Below are 25,298 nucleotides of genomic sequence, written 5' to 3'. Positions count from 1 at the left end.
CTGTGCTGTTGGATGTGGGCCTTTCACCACTGGTCAGACAGCACATGTTCTGGTTCACTCACACAGTCCTGATGTAATTTTTCTAGAAAGAGCTGGAAGAAGCCTTTCATTTCCATACCTCAAAGTATTTCAAGCCCTTCTTCCCTCCCTTCCTTTCAGAAGTTATGTTTACAGTTTGTCCCACTGTACTTACGTGTGTTTATTTTCTGGAGGGAAATGTGTTTCTCCAGCTGACGCCGTAACTTTACTTCAGCTCCATATTTACCTAAAGTACCGTTGTCTGCCAGGATGAAGTGGGTGTGGGAACTGTTGAGCACAGAGAGCTTACTCAGAGGGTTTGACATGGTTTGGTAAACACGTGTTACCTGCGTGTCAAAGGCAGAGACGCGCCTGGGTTAGAACGAAGAACCCAACAGGAAAATCCCCCACCCCACCCAACAGAAGCACATGTCTTATGAGGAAACAAACCAACCAAACCTTTAGAATCAAAACCAGAGGAGAGCTAGAAACAGCTTGCTTTTGCAGTCCTAATCTGAACTCTTCACAGCACTCTCTTCTTTGGGGGATGACAGTCACATCTGTGCACTCCCCTGCATGTTCCCCTAAGCTCATTAACGAGTCTCCTTGTTCACACACTGTGTTGTCACTTAATCCTCTTACTGCATTAGAAAATACATTCTCATTTGGAGTTCCTAGTAATTCATGTGCCCCTCCAGAGTACCCATCCATAATAAATGCCAGCCTTGCACACGTAAAGGCCCTTACATGACATGACACAGAAGTCTCCATATGTCACCCTGGAGTTAGGACATAAGACTGTCACCACAGAGAGGTCTTTACTACTGAAAGCAATGAAACCTCACTAGCTCTGTATTTACATGGAGGTCATAGGTGACAACCTGAGAAATACACTTGGACAACAACTTTTTTTCAAGAAATTGTTCCATTTTAGCTCTTAAGCCTGCTTTAGAAACAGAGTAAAGTAATACTTCAAAAATATTAACAGTGTATTTTGTTAAACAGCTCTTTCCTTAAAGACTTACATCTTTTCCTATTAGATCTTCCTTGTTTTCTACAATGCCCCATGGTGCAATTCCTATGGCACATATTCGTCCTCTGGATTTGGAAGAATGATCTTTCAAGGCATCTCCCACGTGACGAATGACACCTGTGGGTGCGATTAATTGAATTCACTCTTGGCACTTTTGAGAGATCACTAAACGACAGAATTTTCTCCTTGTCTCTCATGGAGCTGCCTGTTTTTCTGAGTTGCTTTCACTACTAACCTGGTATCTCTATGATAGAATATGCAATGCAGACAAACCCACGTTTTTTTTTTGTTATGGTTGTGTGTAAATCCTATTACCTTTTCACATCCTTGTGCTGAATTCAGTGACGTCTTTGAAAGACTTACCCAGTGACTTAACTTGCCACAGTGTAATCTGTACCCTTGTCTGTCTCCAAGTGTGTTATTCAGTGGACACAAGCCACAACATCAGGAAATACACTTTTAGTAACAGAAAGATCTTTGTACAAAAACAAACCATAAGAAGCTAAAGCTTGGTAAATTCAGAGTAGGATACTTATTAACTACAAGGGTAATCAAGTACTAAAAAAGTGTATTATAACTACTGGTAGATTCCTTGCTACTGAAACCAAGGCTGAAATTTCTTTTCAGGGGAAACACCAGTAATGCAAACCAATACTGACCCAGGAAAATCTTATGGTCTAGGCTGGGTAGGAGATTAACACAAATGATTACAATGCTCCTTTTTTGGTCTAGTGGGCAATGACTTGTTCATGTAGACTTAAATCTTCTGCCTGTGGGAAAGATTAGTGAATGAACATCACTGAATTCTTAAGTAAACTAAAAGTGATGGGAATTGCTTACCTGTACTAACACCACCAGTGAAAATCCAAGCCCCTGTGGTCATGGCAGCCTTTATCAGACCTTTTCCAAATACTTGCTTTAATTTAGGTTGCATTTCAAAGTTCTGGAGGCCTCCATGGACAGAGATTAAGAGTTTGGGCAGTTCCAGTTGCCAGTCTTTCACCATGAGATGCAGCAGAGAATCTGGTTTAGTGTCGTATGACACACGGATGTACTGCAGAGAGCAATGTGTAATATTATCACTCCACCTGCTCTGGAAATTTCTACTGACTGAGCAAACAGTGATTATATGATGCCTTTCATCTTGAAGAAAGTTTTATAATTTTCAAGCAACACATTATTACATTTCTCTGCTGCTGATGATTAGAAAAAATGGTTGAAAACTTTCACAATTTACTATTCACTTCATCAACTTACTTGCCTCTCTTCACCTGCAAAACTGACTGCTATCAAGTGATCCTAAACTCTTATTACAAATCTGCATTGTTGGAAGCCACCTATTTAAAATGTCTGGAAGGTGTTTTGTACTGTTCCTATAAGCTCTGTTTTGACAGCCACACAGAATCAATGACCTTCACAAGACACGAGGTTCATGTTACATTTTATCCCACTCACTGTTGATATACGTGGTTCTGTCTCTGAAGCAATGACCTGCCTTCTTCTCAGTTTAGTTCTACCACTCTGATTTCTGTTCAAACTACTACTCTATCAAAGAAATCTACAGAATAAGCTTGTGCTTATTTCTGCTTTTGAAAACAAACAGACCACCACTAACAAAACCCACCTACCTCTCCCACACATTTTGGACAAGTTTTTGAGGTGGGTTGTCTTGAGTGGCAGTCTCAGTAGAGAGATAAGAAAATAAATGAGCAAAGAAACAAGTCTAAATTTGGATTAGTTCAGAAGAGAAGCAAAACAAAAGTTTCACGGAAGTTTGACTTGCTGTTACTTCTACTGCTAAGAAAATTCAGCAGTCTGTTGAGCTAACATACCAGATGAATACCTTAGAGTAGCCTGGGCTCCTTACCATGGCCTTATTGGAATGTCCTCCTCCCTGGAATTCAAGGTTTCCATAGGCATCAGTTGGGTATGTTTGGGTGTGTTTACTGACAGACCATTTCTCTGGCTGAGCTTCCACTTGCTTCGTTTCTTCTCCATTTTTATTAGCTGTTATACTTGGAGGAGGTGGAATATGCTGGGTAATGAGCTGGCCACAGCAGCACCTGTAAGTTAAAATGTGAAGGGACTTTGACTACAGTATCTCCAATATAAAAGAAAACAGTAAATCGGAAATTAGATTTTTCTCTGACCATGCCTTGCTCTACATGAATCATAGAAACACCTCTCACATACACACATATGCCAGAATTACCAGTCCTCAGGTGTTTTTAACAAGCAAAGATAAAAAATTTCACTTCACTTCACTTGTGTTATACACTGGAAAGCTGTTCTAGGCTTAGGGACAGGCAAGGAGGAAGAATGCAAACAGGAACACTGACCACTTGTTTCTTCCTCAGAGGTGACAGCTCACATGTGGCTCCCATGTTAAGTTATCATCTCCCATGTTAAGTTATCAGCTCCCATGTTAAGTTATCCAGACAAGATGGACCACAGTGTAGCCAAGCCATGCAGTAATAGTAACATTTGGACTAAGGATTCGAGTCCCCTGTATATTACTGTTGGTGGTAATGTCATACCAGCTGTGAAGAATGGCACCACATTATTGCACCCTTGCCTTCAGAATTCAGGATTCAGGCTTGCAAAGCTAGGAACTAACAATTCTCTGCCTCTCCTGCTGCCCAGCCTCATCCTCTGTGTATGACACAGCCCAGGGCTCTGCACAGATTTCAGTGCAAGCATGACTTGGTTTTTGTTCCTTTCTCACCTCCCTTTAAGGGCAGTGAGGAAACTGGGTCTCAGTTTCACACATCTGAATCCAAATAAAGTCCAGTTCCTTCAGTATTAACCTTTTCTATTGGCCAATGCAAACATTTCAAATGTTACCTGCTAGTGTCTTTGTTGTTGGCAATTACATAGATGCATTCTCTTTTAGAAAAGGTCTTCTCTATCCAAGCCTTTTGACCCTAAAAAGAGAGAAAAAATAAAGAAATAAAAGTACTGAAATATTTCTGTGTGGCAGATATTGTAACATTCCCCTTCTGTTTTCAGCCACTGAATTTATTACAGCACTTTTAAACACCAGACACATCTACTCATGAAGCAAGTAGGTGATGTGAATTTTCTATGACGTATAAAATTTAAACCTCAAATGTGTGTAAAAACCCTCGTGCAAAGATGCTGGTCTTGAAGTTTCAAGGTCTACCACAAAATTCAGCTGCTGCTTCCTACTATAGTAAACAGTAAATGGACTCAAAGTAGTACCAAATATCAGCATAAATTGTGACATAAATAGATATTTACTCCAAATAACATTTTAGAATCATCCTTCTTGTGTAGAAATTGCTTCCCAGAAACCTTCTCTGCATAATTAACATTCTCAAGTAACTTTTTCCCGTTGCAAATCCAGTTCCAGTCATTCCCAGGGCATCTTACTCTGATGGAGATGTATCTTGGAAGGAGCCATTCTTTAAATTAAAAGAACATTTAACAGAAAAAGCACAAACTCTTCAGGTATCTGTGAAACAGGAGAAAGAAAACAACCTCCAAAATGTGTTGGCCTATTATACTGCTTGCAAACCAGAAACCAGACCAAGTTCACAGCCATTTTAAAAGCAGCAATGTGCAAACTGGAACAAAACCAGATTCGCTCAAGGCATTTACCTCTGCTTTGGAAGTGCAGTGGGGTTTGGGAGCACTGAAGGGAGTGAGTGCAGCAAGTGCTGCAGGCCAGAGCTTCACCCAGTTCCTTACTTGCAAACCCCAGACCTTCTCTGTCCCTGCAACCATTAACAAGGCTAAGTATCATCACCACTGCAGTAATAAACCAACATTTCGTGGGGAATTTAATAAAGTCAACTCAAACCAGACTTTTAATTTTAAAGAAACAAAAAAATGTTAAAACCCACTCACGATTTGATGACACCGATACCTTTGCCTTGCTGACAAAAGTTCCCTCTTCTGAGTTTGAACTAGGAATTCATGTCTTTTCAAGTAGCAAGCAAATGTTTGTTTTGCTTTAGTTTCCTCTCTGGAAGTGAAATTAAATTTTTGCAGACACAGAAGCTAAAAATGACACAAGAACTTTCAGGGTGCCTTCAAAAAAAAAAAGAAAAAAATCTAAAAAAAAGGGTGAGGGGGCTTTCCTAGAGAACGTACCAAAAGCCTTGCTGATTTTGGACTTAAGAAAGTTAACTGTAGATGTCTGTCAGCCTGGCAATAGCTTTGAAACCAGCCTGGCCCCCTCAGTGCTGCTCAGTGCATGACATGATGAACAGAGGGTGTAATAGTTGTCTTTTTTTATGTGAGGCAAGAGTTGTCTCTGAAGTTTCTTTGTTTGTTGACTTGTTAGTTCCTGTCTGGCTTCTTCATTTTCTCCATTATGTCTAAAATAATAGGGGACTACTTGCAGTTCCCTCACTTCAAGTAATTGCAAATAAGTTGCCAAATGAAGTTTCTACTTCACGAAAAAGCTGTCCACGATCTGTGCAGGTCCACAAACACTTGCCTCTTGCAGGTGCCTCTGAGCCAGTCTCCCCTGACAGGCAGTGGTCTGACAGGTCCTGCACCTCTGCTCTCCACTTTAACTGACTGATGTACCCAGGCAGAACCACCTCATTGCATTCCAGAAGGAGCTTTTCAGAGCTCAGAGCACCACGGAAAGAGGAAGAGGAAAGGACTTGTTACACAAAACTTCAAGTAGCTACAATTTTACTCGCTTCCAGAATGACAAGGCATGCATTTCAGGCATTTAGCATAAAGAGATTGATTATGAAATATGAAGGAAGAGAGAATTAAATTGATATCTGAAGCCTGTGTGATTTGGTCAGCTCTCCTCTCTTGACTCCACAGGGTCCGTCTTCAATTGAAACTAAAAAGGTTCTTTTCATAAACTTTCTGGCAAGGTTTTTACAAGGTGACAAGTTTTAGCAATAGTATTATTCAAAATGGAGCTTAGAAAATGCTTTTGTCCTATAGCATCAGAGTCCAGTTCTAGAAAAGCAGAGAAAACACCCCAGACAGGGAGATCCACGAGGCTCTGTGGTACATGGAGGTGGGTGATTCCATCAAACAAATGCCATTTACCTGTTCAGAACCAGATTTTGCTAATTTATAGGCTGTTCAAAATATTCAGAGAGACAAAAATAGTCTATTTTATTGGAATTACAGTAATTTTTCCAAATTAAACAAAAGCCATAAGTGTACAAATTCACTGCTGTTTTACAACTGTGTCCAATGTTGTTACTTCTGTTCATATACACCATACTAGTTTATCATCTTTAACATTATAAAATGAGTTTAACAGGAAACTGTTACAGAGCTTACATAATTTCTGTACTTTTAAAATTATATATTTAAATTTTTAATTAATTTAGGTTTTGTCATTATTTTACATATTTTAAATATATCCATTTTCACCTCGATTAAAACTTTTGGCTTCTGTGATAACTTCTTGACTAAGTGACACAAAAGTCCAAATCGATCCCATAGTACAGGAAATACTCTTCAAAATAAAAATGATAACAGATGCTGAACATTTAACTGTTCTGTAGGGAACACTGGAAAATGCAATCTAGAAATATCCAAAAAGTTTTTACACATGCCATTGAATACTGCTTTACCTTATTCCTCACAGCACAAAACACAGACTTTCCTTTGCTATTTTGAGTGCTTCATGTAAAAACAGTTAATTAACCATTGGATTAAGTCACAGACTTAATATCTGTGTTTGGTTGCTTCTTGGAATCTAAAATGAGGTCTACAATACAGCTGAGCTCTCAGCTGTGCAGTTGTTCTTAAAACCCCTCTCACAGAAGATCTATTATCTACTGCTACATTGAAAAAGACCTTCCATACTCACCCTAAAACCCCGTTAGAAATCAGGCACTGCAGGCACTACAGAGGGACAACACATTGTGCTCTACTGGCTTATTTTCCTGTGCTAATGAGAGGAAGGCAAAAGCAGGCATTACAGACTGGGGAAATAAAAACCTCAGCACATTTGGTCAGCCTTTGAAGTTTCACTGCTTTTGTCTATTTAATCTGCTTAACCAAAGCTTCATTATAATCCAGTGCAAATACTTGAGCAGAAACATTTACTGTCAGAAAACGGGCACTTTCTTTACTTACTTAGTACACGTTCTGTACACTTCTCTGCACTGAAATGTACTTGATTTCTTAAGGAAAAATATAAGTACACATACTGTCTGTGGTGAGTTCGGAAAAAAATAAGCACTTTTTAACAGTCTTGGAATGGATAAACTGTTAAAGGGCTATGACAGATCAGCTACAGTTTTCAGACCAACAGCCAGTGGGAGTTTTCCATTCACCGCTAAGAAAAGCAGAAAAAGGAGATCCCAACTTTTTGATGGTGGGGAAGTTCAAACTTGCTTTTTATTGCAAATCCTGAATGTATTAGTTAGAATCTAGTTTTGAAAAAAAATAATTCAGATGTTCAGTGGTTTATTTTTTCTCCTTTATGTAAACCGACAACAGGTCTCATAAATTTTGGTAAAAACAAAACAAAACCACATCACTGTTAATTCTTATACTTCAGCCTGGAAATGAATATGTTGCCAAGAAACAGTGTAAATTAATACTGGATTTATATTATTCTACATTATGGATTTGCTTGCTGTCTTTAGCTTTAAAAAGGTCTCCTGCAGAAAGGAATGGAAATCAGTATTGCTGGCTTGTAAAGCATGGGATAACAAAATTAAGACCCCAAAGCACTAGTCCCCTTGCTAATATAGGCACTAATAAACACAAGAATTAGTTCTACCAAGACCAGTTATCCTTTGACTATGGCAAATGAATGACACTATTTGCTGAGAAACTGCATATCCAGGGCTGCAGCCAGGCAGCAACTGAAGAGAATTTTCTCTCACCACCACACACAGACAATTCCAGTTTGCCACTAAATTAGCATGACATTTTATGTATAATATATAACTTCATATATAACCTACCATTCAATGAACAAGTACTGGGCCAAATTTCAGGCTGTACCAAAACAAAGCCTGCAGCCCTGTCTCACTGCAGCTTTATGCAAGAGCAAGGGGTGGGTATGGACCAACAGATGCATCTGGGTGGAAATCCAAGGTAGGAATTGACACAGGAGAGGAAAGCCACTGGAAATGTCATGCTACAAACTCTTACATGACACTGCGTCACCAGAAGCTGTGACTTTCAGTTGACAAATAACTCTGCAGGATAGCACAGCAGTGATTGTGGAGAAGCATTAATGACAAAAATACCACCAAAGGGAGTGAAAGAACATGGGGAGTGAGAGGGGGGGCAGGGATGAGAGACAGCCGTGTCACTGTGCACACCCAGAGCCTGCACTCAGCCAGCCCCCAGCCCAGCAGTCAGCCCTGTGAGCAGCCCTGATCCCCAGCAATGGATGGCCCGGCTCGGTCACAGGGTGGGACAAGGCCTCGGCCCTGTGCTGTCCCAGCCCGCTGCCCCTGGGGCACAGGGCACAGGCTCCACAGCCCAGCTGGGCCTGGGGCAGGCACAGCTGCTCAGCACACCGGGAATGGGAACAGCAGGGCCCGGTGCATGGAGCCAGGGACAGGGGCGGACACAGCAGACAGTGCCTGGCACACAAATGCACCGGGGGAGCAGGCAGGGGACCAAACAAATGCATGTCATGCATCATACAGGGTTTGACAAAGCTGTTCAGGCTAAATCAAGCACAAAATAATAAAAAAATGGAGTTGGCTGGGCAGCAGAGTTCACATCCGTGGACTAATACAAAATACTTTCACCAACATCTTGTTAAGATGTGGATTGATTATTGCCATTTTTGGAAACATTCAGCTGTAGCCCTGTTAATACCGTCTGACCAACTCTTCATGGTAATCCTCCCATAGTTTATAGGATGCTGCAGGTGGTATTAGCAGGGAAATCAAATCTCAACTGTATTGCCCAATTATTTAATTAGAATGCTCTACAGAATTAAAATGGGATATTTATGCCAGATTTGAGAAGAGGGATGTTTGCTTTGATGAGATAGCGAGAGAAAGAAGGAATCTGGATGTGGAATGAAATTCATCTCGAGAGCACGTGCACGATGTGTGCACAATGCCATGGAGGTAACCACATTCACTTGCTCTCACTTGAGAGAAAATAAATAACAATAAACTGCTAGGAGAAAAAATAAATAGTTATATTTGCAGAATCCCTGTTATCTGAATATTGAAATTAGAAAGATTTCTATTTTGCATTGCCTTTAAATGCAACATCCCAATTACACTATCCATCATTCTTTTCACTTTGAAGGAACAATTTTTCCAAGCGCCCAGCTAATTAACCTTTCAGATGATTACTACTACCCAGAATGACTGTCCTCCCAGTAACAGAGATCTTGCCTGGAGAAAAATACTCCAGCCTATGTGATGGATGTTAATAGCCAATTTTGAAGACACTCATGAACTGGTAAGATTCTACTGAAAAGTTGTTCATGGCTAAAAATACACATGGCATCAAACCATAATACTATTTTAAATTTGTGTTATGCCACTAAGAAGCCAGAGCCATAAGCAATGTCCCCAACTACAGGACACAGTGACAGCCTGCAAATTTATACTAAATTTCCACAACTCCAGTTTGCATGAGTTCTATCAAGAAGCTACTTGTACAACCACGAATAGCTTTTGCAATTATTAAAATATGAAGTACCAAGGAAAACACAATAGAAAGAAGATCTCTTATACTGTTTGCTAATAAGCACAGCATCAAGAAGGGATTTGTAACAGTTGCAAGATTCTTTCAAATAAAATACTATTTGCTCAAGACAATTCCTTTTCTCACCCCACAGTATTTTTCATATGGTTCAATCTGAACCCGTGCTTTTGTAGACACCTTGTCAGGGAGCCATTTGCTCTGTGGTGGAGCCTGAGGCACACCAGGATGGCAGTGTCAGTGAGCAATGTTGTTACTTCAAACTGAGCCCAGAAATCCCTCCTGCTGGTGCTGTAGAAACCAGTCAATGGTGCCATGCTGCACAGAGGGCTGGAATGAGCTTCCATGCCCTCATTACCTCTGTGTTCCCAGCAAGGCTCGCAGCAAACACCTGCCGAAACAAAAACATTACTCCTTTTTCTCTCCACATTCATTAACTGAGGGACACAGCCCACAAAGCAGACAAGTAAGAAAGTAACAAGCTCTCTTTTCAAAGTTAAGATAGTTCTGCTGCATCTCAGAGACACACGGCTCTTCCCCAGAGGCTTTGCAGTGTGAAAAACAGCTACAGCCTCAACCCAGAGAGACCAGCTCACTCTGAAATGGTGGATGTGCCCAGCTCCAGCTCCAGCCATGGAGCCACGTCAGTGCAGTGTGTTGGATGAGCTCAGACACCCTCCTGAGAGGCAGGCACAGCTGCCTGGGCACAGCTCAGCAGTGCTGTAACTGCACAGCTAATGCAGCTAAAATAAAGCATCTTACAGAGCCACTGGAGGTTAGCACGGCATGGCCTGGCTCAGTTAGGACAGCACAGCCTGGCTCAGTTAGGACAGCCTGGCTCAGTTAGGACAGCACAGCCTGGCTCAGTTAGGACAGCACAGCCTGGCTCAGTTAGGACAGCCTGGCTCAGTTAGGACAGCCTGGCTCAGCATGGCACAGCCTGGCTCAGTTAGGACAGCACAGCTGGGCTCAGTTAGGACAGCACAGCCGGGCTCAGGCCTTCCCTGTGGAGAATGTACCTCGTGTACTTTTGCAATACTGAATTTTTTTTTCTGCATGTAATGCACAAAGACAATGACCAGGTTACTCACCACATCTACCACATTTTAAGGTAGCAAAAGCCATTCCTGCCACACTTTTCCTTGTCCTTTACTGTACCAAATTTCAGGGCAGACATGGTATTGTTCATCTCCATTTGTTACCCATGCCAGTTCTGTTAACAATCTGCCAAATCCTCCTCTTGCCTTTAACCCTCTGGTGCTGGATGCTTGGGAGATGGGGAACACAAACAGATATCCATACTGAGCCTTTGGACTTCTCTCCCCAAAGAACCTTCAGCCTATAGCCAGTTTTATTCCCAGATTTTGATGAATGGCAGAGCTACAACACACACAAACCAAGATGCTGGGATGGGAAGTGGTGAGCAACTTTATCCATGGGTATTGGAGCCACATCTGCCTGCAAGGGACCACTCTCAAAAGGTCTGGTACAGCACAGTGGATGAGCAGGGAGAGAGAGGCACTAAACAGTCTCCAACATTATGCCAGTCAAAGTAGCCTGGTAATTACTAGTTTCTTCTATAACATACCTTGTTGATAATTCTTATTTGAAGGTTTAAGATGACCCTGGTAGCTAGCTCTGACAAGGCTCAGGAATGGGTTTTGTACTGTAGCAGTTACCTGTCTTGGTTAACGTAAACACTCTGGTTTTAAAGGAAGTCAGGGTGCCTCCAGGTTATTTGCATGTGGAATATTTCTCTCAAAGTATTTTAAACTATGAGCCTTTACTACAGGCTATTCTGACCTGAAATAGAAAAATGCTATTATAATGAAAAGCCCTTGGATTCCACACCCTCAGCAGCCAGTCTTCCTTTGTGCAATCCATCAACACTTATGAAATCTTAATCAACATGACAAGGTACTCCCCTCATTAGAAAACTAAGCCTATGAATAGTTCTAACTAAAACTACCCACATGTTTAATTCTCCTGGTTATTTGTGGTTTAGAAAATTGTGTCAATAGATGTTCATCATGCCTAAAAACAAAGACCAGCCTGCACTTAGTGAAGCAGATGCAAAAGGCATTGAATTACTTCTATCAGAGAGATCTGTGTCATTCAAGTCCACATTATTAAGAATAATGACTATTAGAACATGAATGATCAAAAATGTACCACTTGGAAAAGGGTTTAAAAGTATAAGCACTTCTTTGATATAAGAAGTTACAAGTTACTCTTTCAGAGATAACTTCTATACAACTTTGGACCAGTCAGCTAAACATGCTGATTTTTCATAAATGATGTAATAGTATGGTTTGAGACCTTTTTCTTTAAGAAATGGGGCAAACCATGAATGAAAAATATCTGCAGACTACATGTTGTGAGAAATATTATTCATCTATGAGAATTTCTTTAAAATGTACAGTTGTATTAGTACTAATTGAAGTGCAGAGCTCCCTGAACAGGTGGGCTTGGAGAATTTATTGTACTGACATTTTCAAAATATGGTGACAGAAAGCCACTACTTAAGGCATACTGATAGTCATGTTAATAAAACACACTTTAAAATTACTGCAAAGTAACATTTTTATATTCACAATATAAAGCATATATGCATATCTCTGAAGTCTTTAAAATCTGGAGATGCTGAACAAATATATATTTTGAGAAAAGATACCATAAATATTGAATCCTCTCTTCTGCATTCTGTGAATATGCTCTTTTTGCAAATACATACGTAATACACTAGTTTGCCAATCTGTCCCTTCAGAAATGAACATTAGTTTGCTGTACAGAGTTTTCCGGAAAGCAAGATTCTCCAGGTAGAATTCTGATAATGGTTTGAGCTGTTGAAAATTAGCAACTTTCTGTGGCCAATTTTATCCTTGATAGAGCAATTATTTTCCAGACATTAGCTAAGACCGAACACCTTTAATAGAATATGCCACAATCAACTGCATTTTATTCTTGCTGCTTTCTGCCATTTTCAAGAAAGAATTTCCAGCTACTTTAACTCTTGGGCTGCAGAGTTTGTACAAAATTATTCCTTATAATCTTTCAGAAATCCTTATGAAAGTATTGAAATTCAGGGATTATATTATTTCCCACAGAGTCCAAATGTGTGTGTTTAAAATACTGTATTATGTATACCTGACAGTTGCCAACATTCATTGGAAAATTTCTGAAAACATGAACACTTCAGGACTGAAATAATTACAAAGGGCAAAGGCAATGGGAGATTTCAGAGACTTTATAGATAAAACAGTTTCCAGAAAATTTGGTCAATCCTTTTTTCAGTCCTTATGTATTTAAAACCCCTGAGTGGGGAGCAAAGAGCATTAACAGGTGCCATAGGACCAGATAATAGTATCTCCATTGATGTTCCTGGACTTGTTTTTTCATGGTGTGCAACCCATTGTTGCTTCTCTTCAAAATGTTAACTGCAGTCTATCTATGATCTGAATTAATGTAATAGTGGGGGGAAATTACGGTAAAGGTTTCAGTTTTCTGGATTTAATGTATTATCAAAAATGGGAAAGAAACATTTTAAAGCCTGAATTAGGGGAGTTAAAGGAGACTTTGAACAGGGCAGAAGCTGTGTTCATGTCTCTGCTCAGTGGGGGAACACACGGATATGTACCCTGGGAGCTTCTGGTGTGTGCCTGCTCCAGACCCACAGCAGAAGGGGCAGGAATGACTCAAGAGTGGATGGGAGCACCATTCTTTGGGGCTGTAATTTGAAGAGCAAGGGGGTAACAAGGGCCAAAACTGAGCTTCCTTGGCTCCTCAATGACTTGAGGATTGTATGTGAATACTCGGAGATCACAAGTTGTTTGGGTCTTGGTGAAGGAGTTCGTACACTTCTCACCTCAAGCCCAGTGTGCTTGCTGGCAGAAATGCATTACTTCAATCTACAACAGGAGCATTGCTGATCCAAATGTGAGGGGGCTGCTGATGTTTATCAACAGTTTTCCACTGGGAATCCCCCTGTGCTGCCAACTCTCACTGAGGTAAGGAAAACCACCATAAATGGTGCCCTTTTCTGATCTTAGACTTCCATAATACCTGACCTACCATCAGACCTTGATAAACTCAACTGGAAACAAACACACACAGAAAGAAGCTTGTTGTCAAAAGTGAACTCCAGAAAGTGTTATTGGTTAATTTTGAAAACTGAAACCCCCCAAAAAAATCCCAACCTATAAAACAAAAAAAACCTCCAGAACTCCATCCCTGTTCCTGCAGAAGGAACTCTAAATTCACATTCAAAACACTGAAATATGTAAGATACGTGATCTCTGTTTGCCAGCATTTCAATATCTTATTACTGTCCTACCCCAGCAACTCTCTGTTTTGAAGCATTTTGAGACACCTTTTCTGGACCTGAAAACTCATTTCATCTTCTTGCAATTAGTACTTCAGGTTTCATGTTATTCAAAATAAATGAGAAATCTAGGAAGTAGTCTAACCAGAACACTGTCATTTCAACTAACTATCTTTCTCCAGTCAATCGTAGGTCACCACACGGCTCTTCAGTGCACGTTTCAGTTGTACATATTGCTGGTACAAAAGGCAGCAAAGCAGAAGACAATCAGGAATGAAATGAAAAATCATTTAAAATCATGTCCTACCTGCTTGTCCCTGGAAGTGTTTCAGAGTTTGGAAGGATGAGTTACATCTAGAGTAAATAAACTGCATTTAACTCTGCGCTCCTGTCCCATCTTTCTGTTTATTGTTCAGACTTCTCATTCATCTTACTGTTAGGACTTCCAGTCTCTCTGAAGTTCATGAGAATTCCCAAGGAGATGGGTTTCCACCACTTTAAGAAGAGAATCTCATATGATAAGCATGTGAGCAGCTTCTTTGTTCAAACCAATCTCATGACTCCCTTTGAAGGTAATCCTTTAGAAGTCTCATGACCCATCTCCCTGCCCAGAGGGTATTTTCATCTCATGGTGGAACAAGGCACAACAAATCTACTTTGATAGCGCCCAAATCTCCAATTTGTGAAACCTCCTTTCCCCTCTTCAAACAGTGGATGTACTTGCTGTAAAAATGCCGGCACTGCAGAAAGGCTAAAGCAGGAGCTGAAACTTTTAATTTGAAGTATCCCCTCCCTTCTGCTAAAATATCAATGCTATTTGCATAATTGAGACAATTGGACATAATAGTCCTTTCAAGGGTCCTCATTAGATGTACAGCTCTACGTTCTTTGAAAAGAAGAAAAAAGGAGGTCATACAGCATTAATTATATCTAATCCTTTTTGGAACAATTTGAAGTTGGGCAAAACGCTGCACTAAAACAGCTGAAGTTGTAAATAAGCCATTAATTTTGTAACTTTACATATCACATGCATTTTTATACCCTGCTGCTTTTGTCAATATAATTAATTCCTTTGCTGAAAAGAGCTTCTTTTTGCATCTTCTCAAACTTTAAAACCACTGATAGCAAAGGACCCTGTGTGTTGCAGGTAGCTCTTCGCCCTGCTCTAACTTCGAAAGGTTTACCTTGGCTTGCTGAGCCAGGTGCCAATATAATTGTCACAGTGCAACAGGTAAGGGTGACATGGAATCACACCTGAGGATCCTGCTCTCTAGAGCCAAAGGCAGCCTGAGTGCCTGGCACTGTGCTGTGCTGACACAGAGCCTGCCGGGCTGAGCTCACTTCACTGCTCCTGTATCTGAACACTGAATCCCAGTGCACTGAACACATCCCTGCTTATGGCTGGCAAGGAAATATTTCACAGCCATCACTTCAACTTCTGTCCTGCCCTAAATGCCAAAGCATGCAGCTGAAACAGCTTTGTTTTAGAACCAGGCCCTGATCTCCCTAATGAGACAAAGCTCCTGCTGACTTCATGAGAAACAGCAGCAGGGTATGGAAGAATTAGACCTTCTGCTGGAAAACTACAACGCCAAACAACTTTTGCCTTCATTTCTGTCTGAGGAAAGAGTAGGTTTTTGAAGAAAGCAAGACACCAATAAGAGAGCACAAAATCAAAGAAAATAAGCAACTAATCCCATTGGGGGGTACAGCAAGCCTTTAATAATGGAAATACAGAGCATTCCTTCATTTAGGGTATTTTTTCCTTGAAGCCTTCATCCAAAGTTCACTCAAGTTAATGACAGACTTTATCAGTGTATTCAACAGACTCTGATTCAGGGCATATCACAGGAGTACTCCGCAGATGCATGAATTTCTTTTTCTGTGCTTTCAAACTCATGTTGCTAGTTCTGACTTCTGAAATCACATCAAGCTTAAGTTCCAGCTGTTGCAGAAGTTCTCTCATACCCTGTTCTAGCAAAGGCACTGTCCCAAAGCCCCAGCCCACCATTCTTGAAAGCTGAGCATAGAAATGGAGGACATACAATGAAGTTCACAAATGTTTCTTTTTCCAATGAAAAGCAGATTTCATATATAGAGGCCTTTACGGGTGCCTCTTCTATCTAGAATATAGAGTATTATGTGAGTTGGGAAAGGTTGACCTATTGGACAAACTGCTAGAAATATTATCAAATAGATATAAGCCAGAAAATCCATACCAAAAAAATGTGATTTGGGCACTTAACTCCCTTCTGAAAATGGAATGCAGACATGGTGTGTGGTGTGTTTCTTTGACCAGGTTCTCTACAGCTATGGAATTTAAGTAGGAATTAATTCCTCTCTGCTCCTGAGTGGGCTGTCCTTGGCCAACCATTGTGCAAGAAGGCAGGACACATCTTAAAAATCAATATTGGAAATATCACACCCATGTATTTTGTTCAAATTGCAATGACAGAAATGCACACTTGAGAAATTACAGCATTTTTAAAAATCAAATGCAAGTTTTGCTGACTCTTCCATTAACACAGATTTGATAGACATTCCTGCCAGCATTTCCCTTCGGCAGCACCATAACTGCTCTGGCACCTCAGTTCAGAGATAACCAAGACTCATCAGGGATAACCAAGCCATGAGAATCTACTCAAAAGGAACAAAACTGTAGCTGTTAAAATGTTCAGTTTAAGGTGACTGAGATCAAAGATCCTCTCTAGAAGAAATAATAACATTTTCTTCACTTGCCATTGCAAATGAAGAACAAGTTTTGAAAACTTTTAAAACCATACATCTCGGAATGGGTGTTTTAAGCAACACTAAAGCTCGTCAGGATGATACACTCTAATGAGAATGTTCTGAATAGTAGTTTGGATAACACATAATTTTCTCTCTATAAAAATAAAATGATAAGAACATAATAGTTATAGAATATAATAGGAATTAACTAGTATGTTCCAAGGGCAGGTTGGGGAACTGCCATGTAAAAGCAAAGCAACTTACACACAATGTGTGTAAAATAAACCTTAACCAAGTTGGCTAAAAACCTAATAAACGTGCACTTCTGTTGTTAGGGGCAAACAGTCCACTGTCTGCTGTGCTTACTGTCTGAAAAGCCTGTGACAGAATTCTGCATGGTAAGAGGAAGAAATTGCTGGCATTTAATTCCAAATGTATAATTCTGTCAAGTTCAGCCAAAGTGCTCATTCAGAGTTCAAAGGAATAACACACATGAGTGAAAAAAATTACATTCTCAGAGTAAAGGCCACTAGACAAAAGATAGTTTTCATGGATGCCTGCACTCATACTATGGGAAGGCTCACAGCACTTGGAGTTTGTTTTGTGACAGGGCTTGATATAAATGCACTGTGAAGGAAAGGGATAAAGATATGCATCTCTGTGCTGCCCTCGCTGTGACTGTCTCAGAAAAAAATTCCCTTGGTTTCCAACAGTACTCAGGAGCCACACACTTGCAGGGAGTAAGCAAGGGGGAAGAACTCATGAATTTGGTTGTATTGATTTAAACAATATTTTCATATACAATATAGAGGCATAGTCCATGCCAAAAAAAGCTTTATTTGCATCCTTCACTGTCAAACCATGCCATTATTTCTCCCACCTCCAAAATATGCTTGCTTCACTGATAGCAAACAACTTGGTTATTTTTGTAAAGTAACAAGTCGTTATGGTTTTATTTCAACTACTGCAAATCTAATACCTGGGTAATCAGTTATATTTATGTGTGAATAATGGACAGTAAACACAACTCTTCCCAAGTGCTAAGTTTTGTTTGGCATGTTTGATAGCTCACTCATTGAATGCAGATAACAGCATTTCTTAACAAAAAGATAAACCACTTTACACTTCTGAGCTGATGCATATTCTGATCCTTCTCAAATGTTTCTCTGTCAATGAAATCAGCACAAACACAACATATCATTTCTTTCCAGATACTTACTGGTCTTGAAACTACACCCTTAATAAAAGCAAATTAATTCAACTACTATGAAGGAAATATTTTTTCCTCTCAGTTCCTTCTTCTGCATTGTTTATGTAGTATTCTGTAAAGTTTTCAAGCCATATCATGTAGATACTAGTGCATTCATATATTAGAAGTAAAATTCAGGGATAGCAAATGTGGGAGCTGAACTTTGAAATACCAAAATGCACTGTAAGGTGCAATGCTTTAGGTTTTTTTCTGTTAGACTATATATAAAATTGTACACAAGTAGGAACTGAGCCAGACTACATGCAAAACACCCAAAGAATATATTGCAATCTTCCTCACAGTCACTATCAGACCAAATCCAGATTTGAAATGTCCCAGTGAACTATAAATGCAAAAGTCACAAAGGAGTGAGCAATAATTACAATGTGACACAATTTAAAAAAAAATTGAAGGGGGGGGGAACCAAAAAAGCCAGTGTCAAAATCCCCTTGGGACCCACATTTTGTCATCTGAGAGGAACCAAATACTACTTAGAAGCCAAAGCTATAGTCATAACTGAGACAAAGTGCAGCTCCAAGAATCCTGTGTTTTTTTCATAGCTCAGTTACAGCTTCAACCAATGAGTAGGATTTTGCAGAATGAAACACGACTGAACTAGTGAAACTTGTGATGAGCATTAACACAAATGTCACAGCTATGGATGTCAGAACAGATGAGCAATGACGAGACAAACACGTGCTTATAATGAAAAACAAGCGAGGTGAGACTCAGGAACGGACAAAGATGGAAAGCTGGAGGGCTCATGACAAGCTTGTTCACGTGAAAGTGGAGCAGGGTTAGTTATTCATAGACTTCCCAATAATACTGCTTTATAGCAGCAAAATTCATGACCATTCACTGCAATGCTCTGTCCACAAAGAACTCATGAAGCAGTAGAACATACGAAAACACAGAAACAACCCCTGAACTATGGGTCTCTTAATTATATAAAAATGTAATAACTTTTTTAAGCGCGTGTCCCAATAGATTCGCGTACAACATTATCACCTGACACCACTATCAAATCTGCAACTACATGGACTATCTGGAAACCTCAAAGACAAAACACTGGAAGAGAAGACTATCTTAGAGTCTTGGGCTATGGACACTGTGCAAGGCTGACATGGGGAACTAAATTCCAAGCGTCTCCAGCTCTGGTTATACTTTGGTTTTGCTCGGAGGTAGCAGTTACTGCTTGGGCCAGGTACACCCCACCCGAGCACAAATGAAGGGCTTACATTAAATGATCTGATGAGCTTAAACAATGCACTGAAGTCAGTGACAAAACACCCAAGGCAGAATAACATTCTCACCAAAAGTGATGACAGTTTTTGCTCTGGAGTAACACTTGAGTCTTTTCCCCTTCTGAGCCCAAGGCCTCACTGCAAGATGGAGCTGCTGGGAGGTGGCTGTGGCACAGAGAAGGCAGGGCTGTCACCCACCTTACTGCACTATGGGCTGAAAAAGCACTGCCTGTAGCCTCTAGAGCTCCAATAAAACCTGAGTTCATCCATAAAAGCCAAAAAGTAACCCCAACGAAGAAACATTTTGATAACAAAACAATCATAAATCCTCTTCATATGAGTGAAGAATTACCCAGGCATTCTGGGTGTAGGACAGCTAATCCAAACAGCACCTCAACAGCCTTAAATACAATCAATTAACACTATAACCCATGAACAGCAGCAGTGAGAAATGGCTTAGTTCCCAATCTGATTCCTATAAGACAAGTTACATTTATTGAAATGTGATAATCTCTGCACAAAATGAAATGTGCAATGGAATTATCTGCCCAGTCTGAAGTACAGGCTATTATCCCCAGCAAATTTATTATGACCTTACTTGGGACCTGACGAAGCCACAGAGTGCAGCAGCAGTAAAAAACATGTTCCCCTTACTCCCTCCTTTGTACAATCCACCCCCTCCTTCCCAATCTACAGTCTATTGAAAACAACAAGTTCCTGTAAAATATATACTGCTACTTATGCAGGGAATAAGTGCTTTCAGATGGACAGGATTGTAAAATAAAATTGATTGTTTCTTTCAACATTGTAATGTTACCACTGCAATTCTGCTCTGTCTGACATAGATGTATAAGTAAAATAATTGCCTTCTTTACTGTCCATGTTTATGTCTGAACTCATCTGCAGCATTCCTCTAGTTATGTCAAGTGACTGGAATTGGAAAGAGTATTTTTAAAGCAGAACAGAGGAGAATTGACACAGCTTTTCTGTAATCTACTGCTAATGTAAGAAAGGCTGTTCCATCCTGTGAGAAGCGCAAGGGAAATGAGTTATTTTTGACAAGGTTTCACCTACTGGTAAGTGTTTTTGTAATACAGTCAAGTGCCATAAGTACTACTCCTCTCTCATGGAAAGCTTTTAAACTTCACATAGCAACAGTGGCAATTGTATATGTTTCACAGATCTCCTTCCCTCAACCCCCTTTTTTTGTGTTTGAAGAGGCTTTGTACAGAAAAAACAGACACGAACTGTGTGTTCTGCTTAAGCACAACTGACATCAAAGAGGAGCTGTAACAAAGAAAAAAGTGCTGATCGCTCAGGGCAGACACACCAGCACCACCCACGACACCCCCCCGGGGGAATGAGGGCCTGAATTCCTCTCCTACCTGGCCTGCTCACATCCAGCTTTTAACTCAAAGGCATTTGCTTAACTCTTGATTCTGTAAATGCTTAACAGACGTGTTTGATTTTACAGCCACGAAGAGCCCCCAAATTTCCACAAAACTATGCCATACACAGAAAGCTGTTTAAAGTCCATGCTGTATCTAGGTATGCACAGGATCATAAGTTAAAAAAGGCATAAAACAGCATCTTCTGCAATAAGATCTGTGCTCTGTGCTGTGTTCATGTGAAGAGTTCAATGCACTCACATAGATTGTCCCATCTGTTTACCTGCTGATTAAAATTCGGGAAGTGAGTGTTAGTCCCAAGCCAAACAGCTCGTAGGTGCTCTGAAATCATGGGACATTTGACTAGAAATCTACTGTCCTAAATGCAGGTCTTGCTGACCAATACATGGGTTAAGATGAATTAAATGCACAGTAAGTTGCTGAAACAGTAAGTGCTGAACACAGTAAGTTGCTGAGGCACTGCAGCTTTCAGCTTTGTCAAATGCATTATGTTTCCCCCAGTAATTAAAGCAGAAATGCCAGCAAGCAGCAAATACTCTTGCTAGAGAGATTCTGAGGTTAATAATTCTTCTAAGAATTACTGGGAAGGGGAGGAAATCTCTAAATCTTATTTAGCTTCAGTAATCTTCAGCTGTATAACCGCTGAAAAAGAATTTAGGAATTTTCTCCCTAGTGTACTTAGTTTTACATTTTCATGCAAGTATTTGCTCTGCTAAGTGTGGTAGTGGCTGGACAAATGCAAATGTTTCTGAATAAATGCTCAATTTCATTAGATGCCATGAGACGTGCATAATTTACCCCTTAAACTTGCATTTCCAATCTTCTTCTCAGACTGGCACTTAGAAGAGTGGGTTACAATTCCATCATTTCACCTTGAAGTCATAGATTTTGCAAGTCAATATGAAAATTTATATAGACAATCTTCTATCTTCCTGTTCAAGATAATCAAGTTGTCTTTCACAGAGGATAGGACATTTAAACGTGGCAGCCCCAGGCTTTATTAGTTCCTTCTGTAAAGACTGTGGTAACAACCTGCTTGGTGATTCTGTACACTAGCAACAGGCACATAAACAGAGCTCAGAGCACACCTAAGCTTAGCCCTTAATGCCATTCTCTATATAAATTAATATGCTGAGCTTAAGCTTTACTACCAGTCTGCCACAGGGCTATGCAAGAGCCACAGAGAGCCCCCCACGAACCACCACAAAACCAGCTGGAGAGGCATTGTCACTGGTGGCCAACAGAGCAGCAGCACAAGCTCCCAGCTGCTTCACCACACAGGTTTAACTGCAAAATACTTAAAAAAGATCAAGTCCAATCAACAGAAATTTGTTAAAACAACAACTGAGAGTGATAGGAAAACTGAACTTGATGTTGAACAAATGTATATTTTGCAGTAAATTAATTTATTCTCAATGGAAGACTTTATAATTAATTAGTTTAGCTGTTTCTCTTAGCAAAAGAGAAAAAGAAGTGAGTTCAAAGAAATGTTTCTATTCATTCTCTCACTTAGTGTTGCTGACATACCCATCACAAGACTGCTTTTCTGACTTGTCTAGCATGCAAAGGAAGTTCATTAAACATAGAACGCAGTTCTAGAGTAAAGCAGAAGTTCTGAAAATAAGTAAATAGATTTTCTAATGAAACTCTGTAATGGGTGCTATATAGGAAGACTTGACCATATACCTACTTCCATGCTGACTCTTGTAATTTTATCTGAACAGATTATAAGGAATCCAGATTCACCACAAAAGGTCTTGTACCCTCCTGGCTCTAATGTGAGATGTGACCACTGAAGATGTGGAAGCACAAAGTAAATGCTGGAAATCATTGATCTGAGCTTCCAATCCTGCCCTGCTGTTGAGACTGAGAGCTTGCTAAGGCAGACAGATTTTTTTTTCTGTTTGTAAAGCACAAAGCATAAATACAGACCTCATATATATGGATTAAAGTACATGTGCAACATATTATACACACCTTTAAAAACATTTAGAAATCCTCTGGTAATTTAGCTGTAGGAATCACATCTATGCTGCTTTCACGTGGCAGACTGAAATCTGGGGCATTATCTCTGTTCCGAGACCTGTTCCATAATAATCCTGCTGGAATGTGCAGTATGTATCAACCTCCTTAGCCTGTCTTTTAAGAGGGAATATTTATCATATTTCATCAAAGCTATACCACAACAAGTTACACTTATAGAATTGCAGTGCTCGAGATATTTGGAGCATGTTTCTCTCAGGTAACGATATTCTTTGGCTGGAAGTCATGAGAATTCCTCTTAGATGGCTTTCCTGCTTGCTTTCCCTTCCTTTTAGGAGCTCATGGGTACACTCTGTTTGGACCTTACACTTACCAGTTTTCATTAATACATTAACTCTTATGGTATTTGTTCATTCAGTGAAGGTTTGTAGCACTCCTCTTACCACTTTTCCTCCTCTTTCTCAGGGAAAAGGAAGGGTGGCAGGGAACAAAAAGGGGGAGATGGAAAGGGAGAGAGAACCAGACAGACAGAGGGAGAGAGAGAGTGCCTGTTACTGATCTAAAGTTTCTGCTACCTGGGCTTGTTTAGGACCTTCTTCTCTAGTGTGACACTGGCTCTCTTTTACTGAAAGTCATATAAAAGCTTTGCATACTGACTTCTTGCTACGCTTGATAAATGTCAGTAGGCTTGAACAAGAGGTCTCTTATCTTACAGCTCTGAAAAGCAAGAAAATTTCCAAGTGTACTTCCATACATCACACTGCATTTATCTCAGTGTCCTTGGAAGTGCTTGCCACTGTTTTCCTGGCTTGGTTGGTAATAAGACTCTGGTTTGACAGATACAGGCTGGAGTTTACTCGTCTTGAATCCTCTTCTATCCCCAAACTATCATAGTTCTGAAAAGTCCTGAAATGAAGCACTCCTTTTCTTCTTGAATGGCTTCCTGAACAGGTCCAAGAGAGCACAGATCCTTGTCAAGGGGCATCCAGCCCCACTGGGGAGTTTAAGAAGGGTCAGTATAAAGGAAGGCACAGAGATATTGTCAATTCTTAGTGCATGTAGAGAGCCAGCATCAGCAACTCCATAGTTACATAGAATCTAGTCTTTCCTTATCAGCATTATTCACAATAAATGAGGTTTTTATTTATATTTGACTTGACACAGAAACACTCAGGGACAAGTAATAAAAAAAAACCCAGAAACCAAACCGATGTCTTACAGATACTGCACACGTTGCATTATAAACATTAATGAACACACACTCTTCCCTCATCATGTCTCCTTTTCTGCTCTGCACAGAGTGGCTTGCCTGTTCTTTTCATTCATAAAGGTACTGATCGTGTGTTATTCACTGCACAGAATAATTCAGAATAATTGCATAACTCTCTTTACTACATTATTCACACTTCTGATAGAGGCATCTATACAAATTATATAGGTATACTTTAGCGGTATCTAAAGATAAAAGAACGCCTTTTCATGGAGTAGTAGAGAGCAGCAGTGTGCTTATTTTATTGGCTTTGCAGGCTGGAAGTTCCCATGAAAGATTAGGTAAGATGATTTGTGCTTTTCAGTTGCAAAGCTCAGGCTAAGCTGGGCACTCTCAGGACGTGTTCTCAGCACTGTTCAACTTTGCTGAATGTGCAGTTCCATGAAGCTCTGATTACTACAGAGCTGCAGCTCACTGGCATAAAGCATTAGCATGAGATTTTATTTTTTCCCCCCAGCAGCCATTCAAGAACAGTACAGGGAAAAGAAAACAGCCTTCTAAAACAAGAGTAGCCTAGGAAATAGGCACGGTATTTAAAGTACTGTCAGCAATCTTAGTTTTATCATAATGCTATTTCAGGACTATCAGTGAGCAGATCTGTGCACCACTGCACAGGTTTGTTTTGTCAGGGAAAAGACCCATGAAACATTCAGTACTTTGTGCTTTTTATGAACAAGAAAGCAATAGGCCTGCTTTACAGTTACAGCCTGCAGGTTAAATGAGTCCTTCCAAAAATAAAGGCTTATGATCAATGCTTTCAAGCACCGAAATGCAAGACTGAGTAAAACAGATGCAGAATCCAAAGCTACAAGCAGGAGTTGATGAAAGCAGATTGTAACTCAACAAGCTCTGCTGCACAGCTGAATTACATAGACCAAACACCTCCTTCGCTTTTCCAACAGGGAAAGGTGGGATTTGGAACATTTCTCTACAGATGTTCTTGTGAATAACTTAAATGTGTAAGTTATTGTGTGCTTCTCCAAAAAAGAGCTGTTTTGTATCAGAAAGAGAATAGTGCAAAAATGCCACTTCAGAACATCTTGGAAGTAAATGCACATTCTTGTCACTGTAAATGAATTCAAATGGGAGCCAAGACTCGAACAGCTCGATCACCATACTGAAATCTCCATGGAGCACACATAGCTACACAGAGACCAGGCTTACAGGGCCTTGGAATATACTTACCAGATATTCTGGAAGTCACTAGTCTTCTTTATTATCCATCCAATCTACTTATTGCTTTTAAGTGCAAAAATGGTCATTCTTACAAATACTCCTGTTTATCCCTCAGAGATCAGAGAATGCTGCTGACGATGGCAGCAGGAATGGCCCATGTGCTGCTTTTCCACCCGTGGAGCCATCCCCACAGACTCCCTGCTAAAGCAGTGTCACTGCTGA

The 25,298-nt window shown here is 40.2% G+C and overlaps 1 protein-coding gene across 1 annotated transcript in view; it reads right to left on the bottom strand.

Annotated features, from left to right (window-relative positions):
* Nucleotides 1-25,298, bottom strand: part of TRPM1 (transient receptor potential cation channel subfamily M member 1) — a 98,877-nt gene that overhangs the window by 37,716 nt on the left and 35,863 nt on the right. Inside the window, exons 6-10 of the mRNA XM_017835888.1 lie at nt 3,896-3,975; nt 2,919-3,114; nt 1,892-2,105; nt 1,044-1,168; nt 194-365 (exon numbers count right to left, since the gene is read on the bottom strand). Coding sequence (XP_017691377.1) covers nt 194-365; nt 1,044-1,168; nt 1,892-2,105; nt 2,919-3,114; nt 3,896-3,975 — 787 coding nt within the window. The remainder of the gene's footprint in view (nt 1-193; nt 366-1,043; nt 1,169-1,891; nt 2,106-2,918; nt 3,115-3,895; nt 3,976-25,298) is intronic.

This window comes from Lepidothrix coronata, unplaced genomic scaffold (genome assembly GCF_001604755.1).
Source record: "Lepidothrix coronata isolate B3197 unplaced genomic scaffold, Lepidothrix_coronata-1.0 Scaffold266, whole genome shotgun sequence".
Classification (NCBI taxonomy): Eukaryota; Metazoa; Chordata; class Aves; order Passeriformes; family Pipridae; genus Lepidothrix; species Lepidothrix coronata.
The sequence above is the reverse complement of the archived record's forward strand: the minus strand, read 5'-3'. Positions and strand labels throughout refer to the sequence as shown.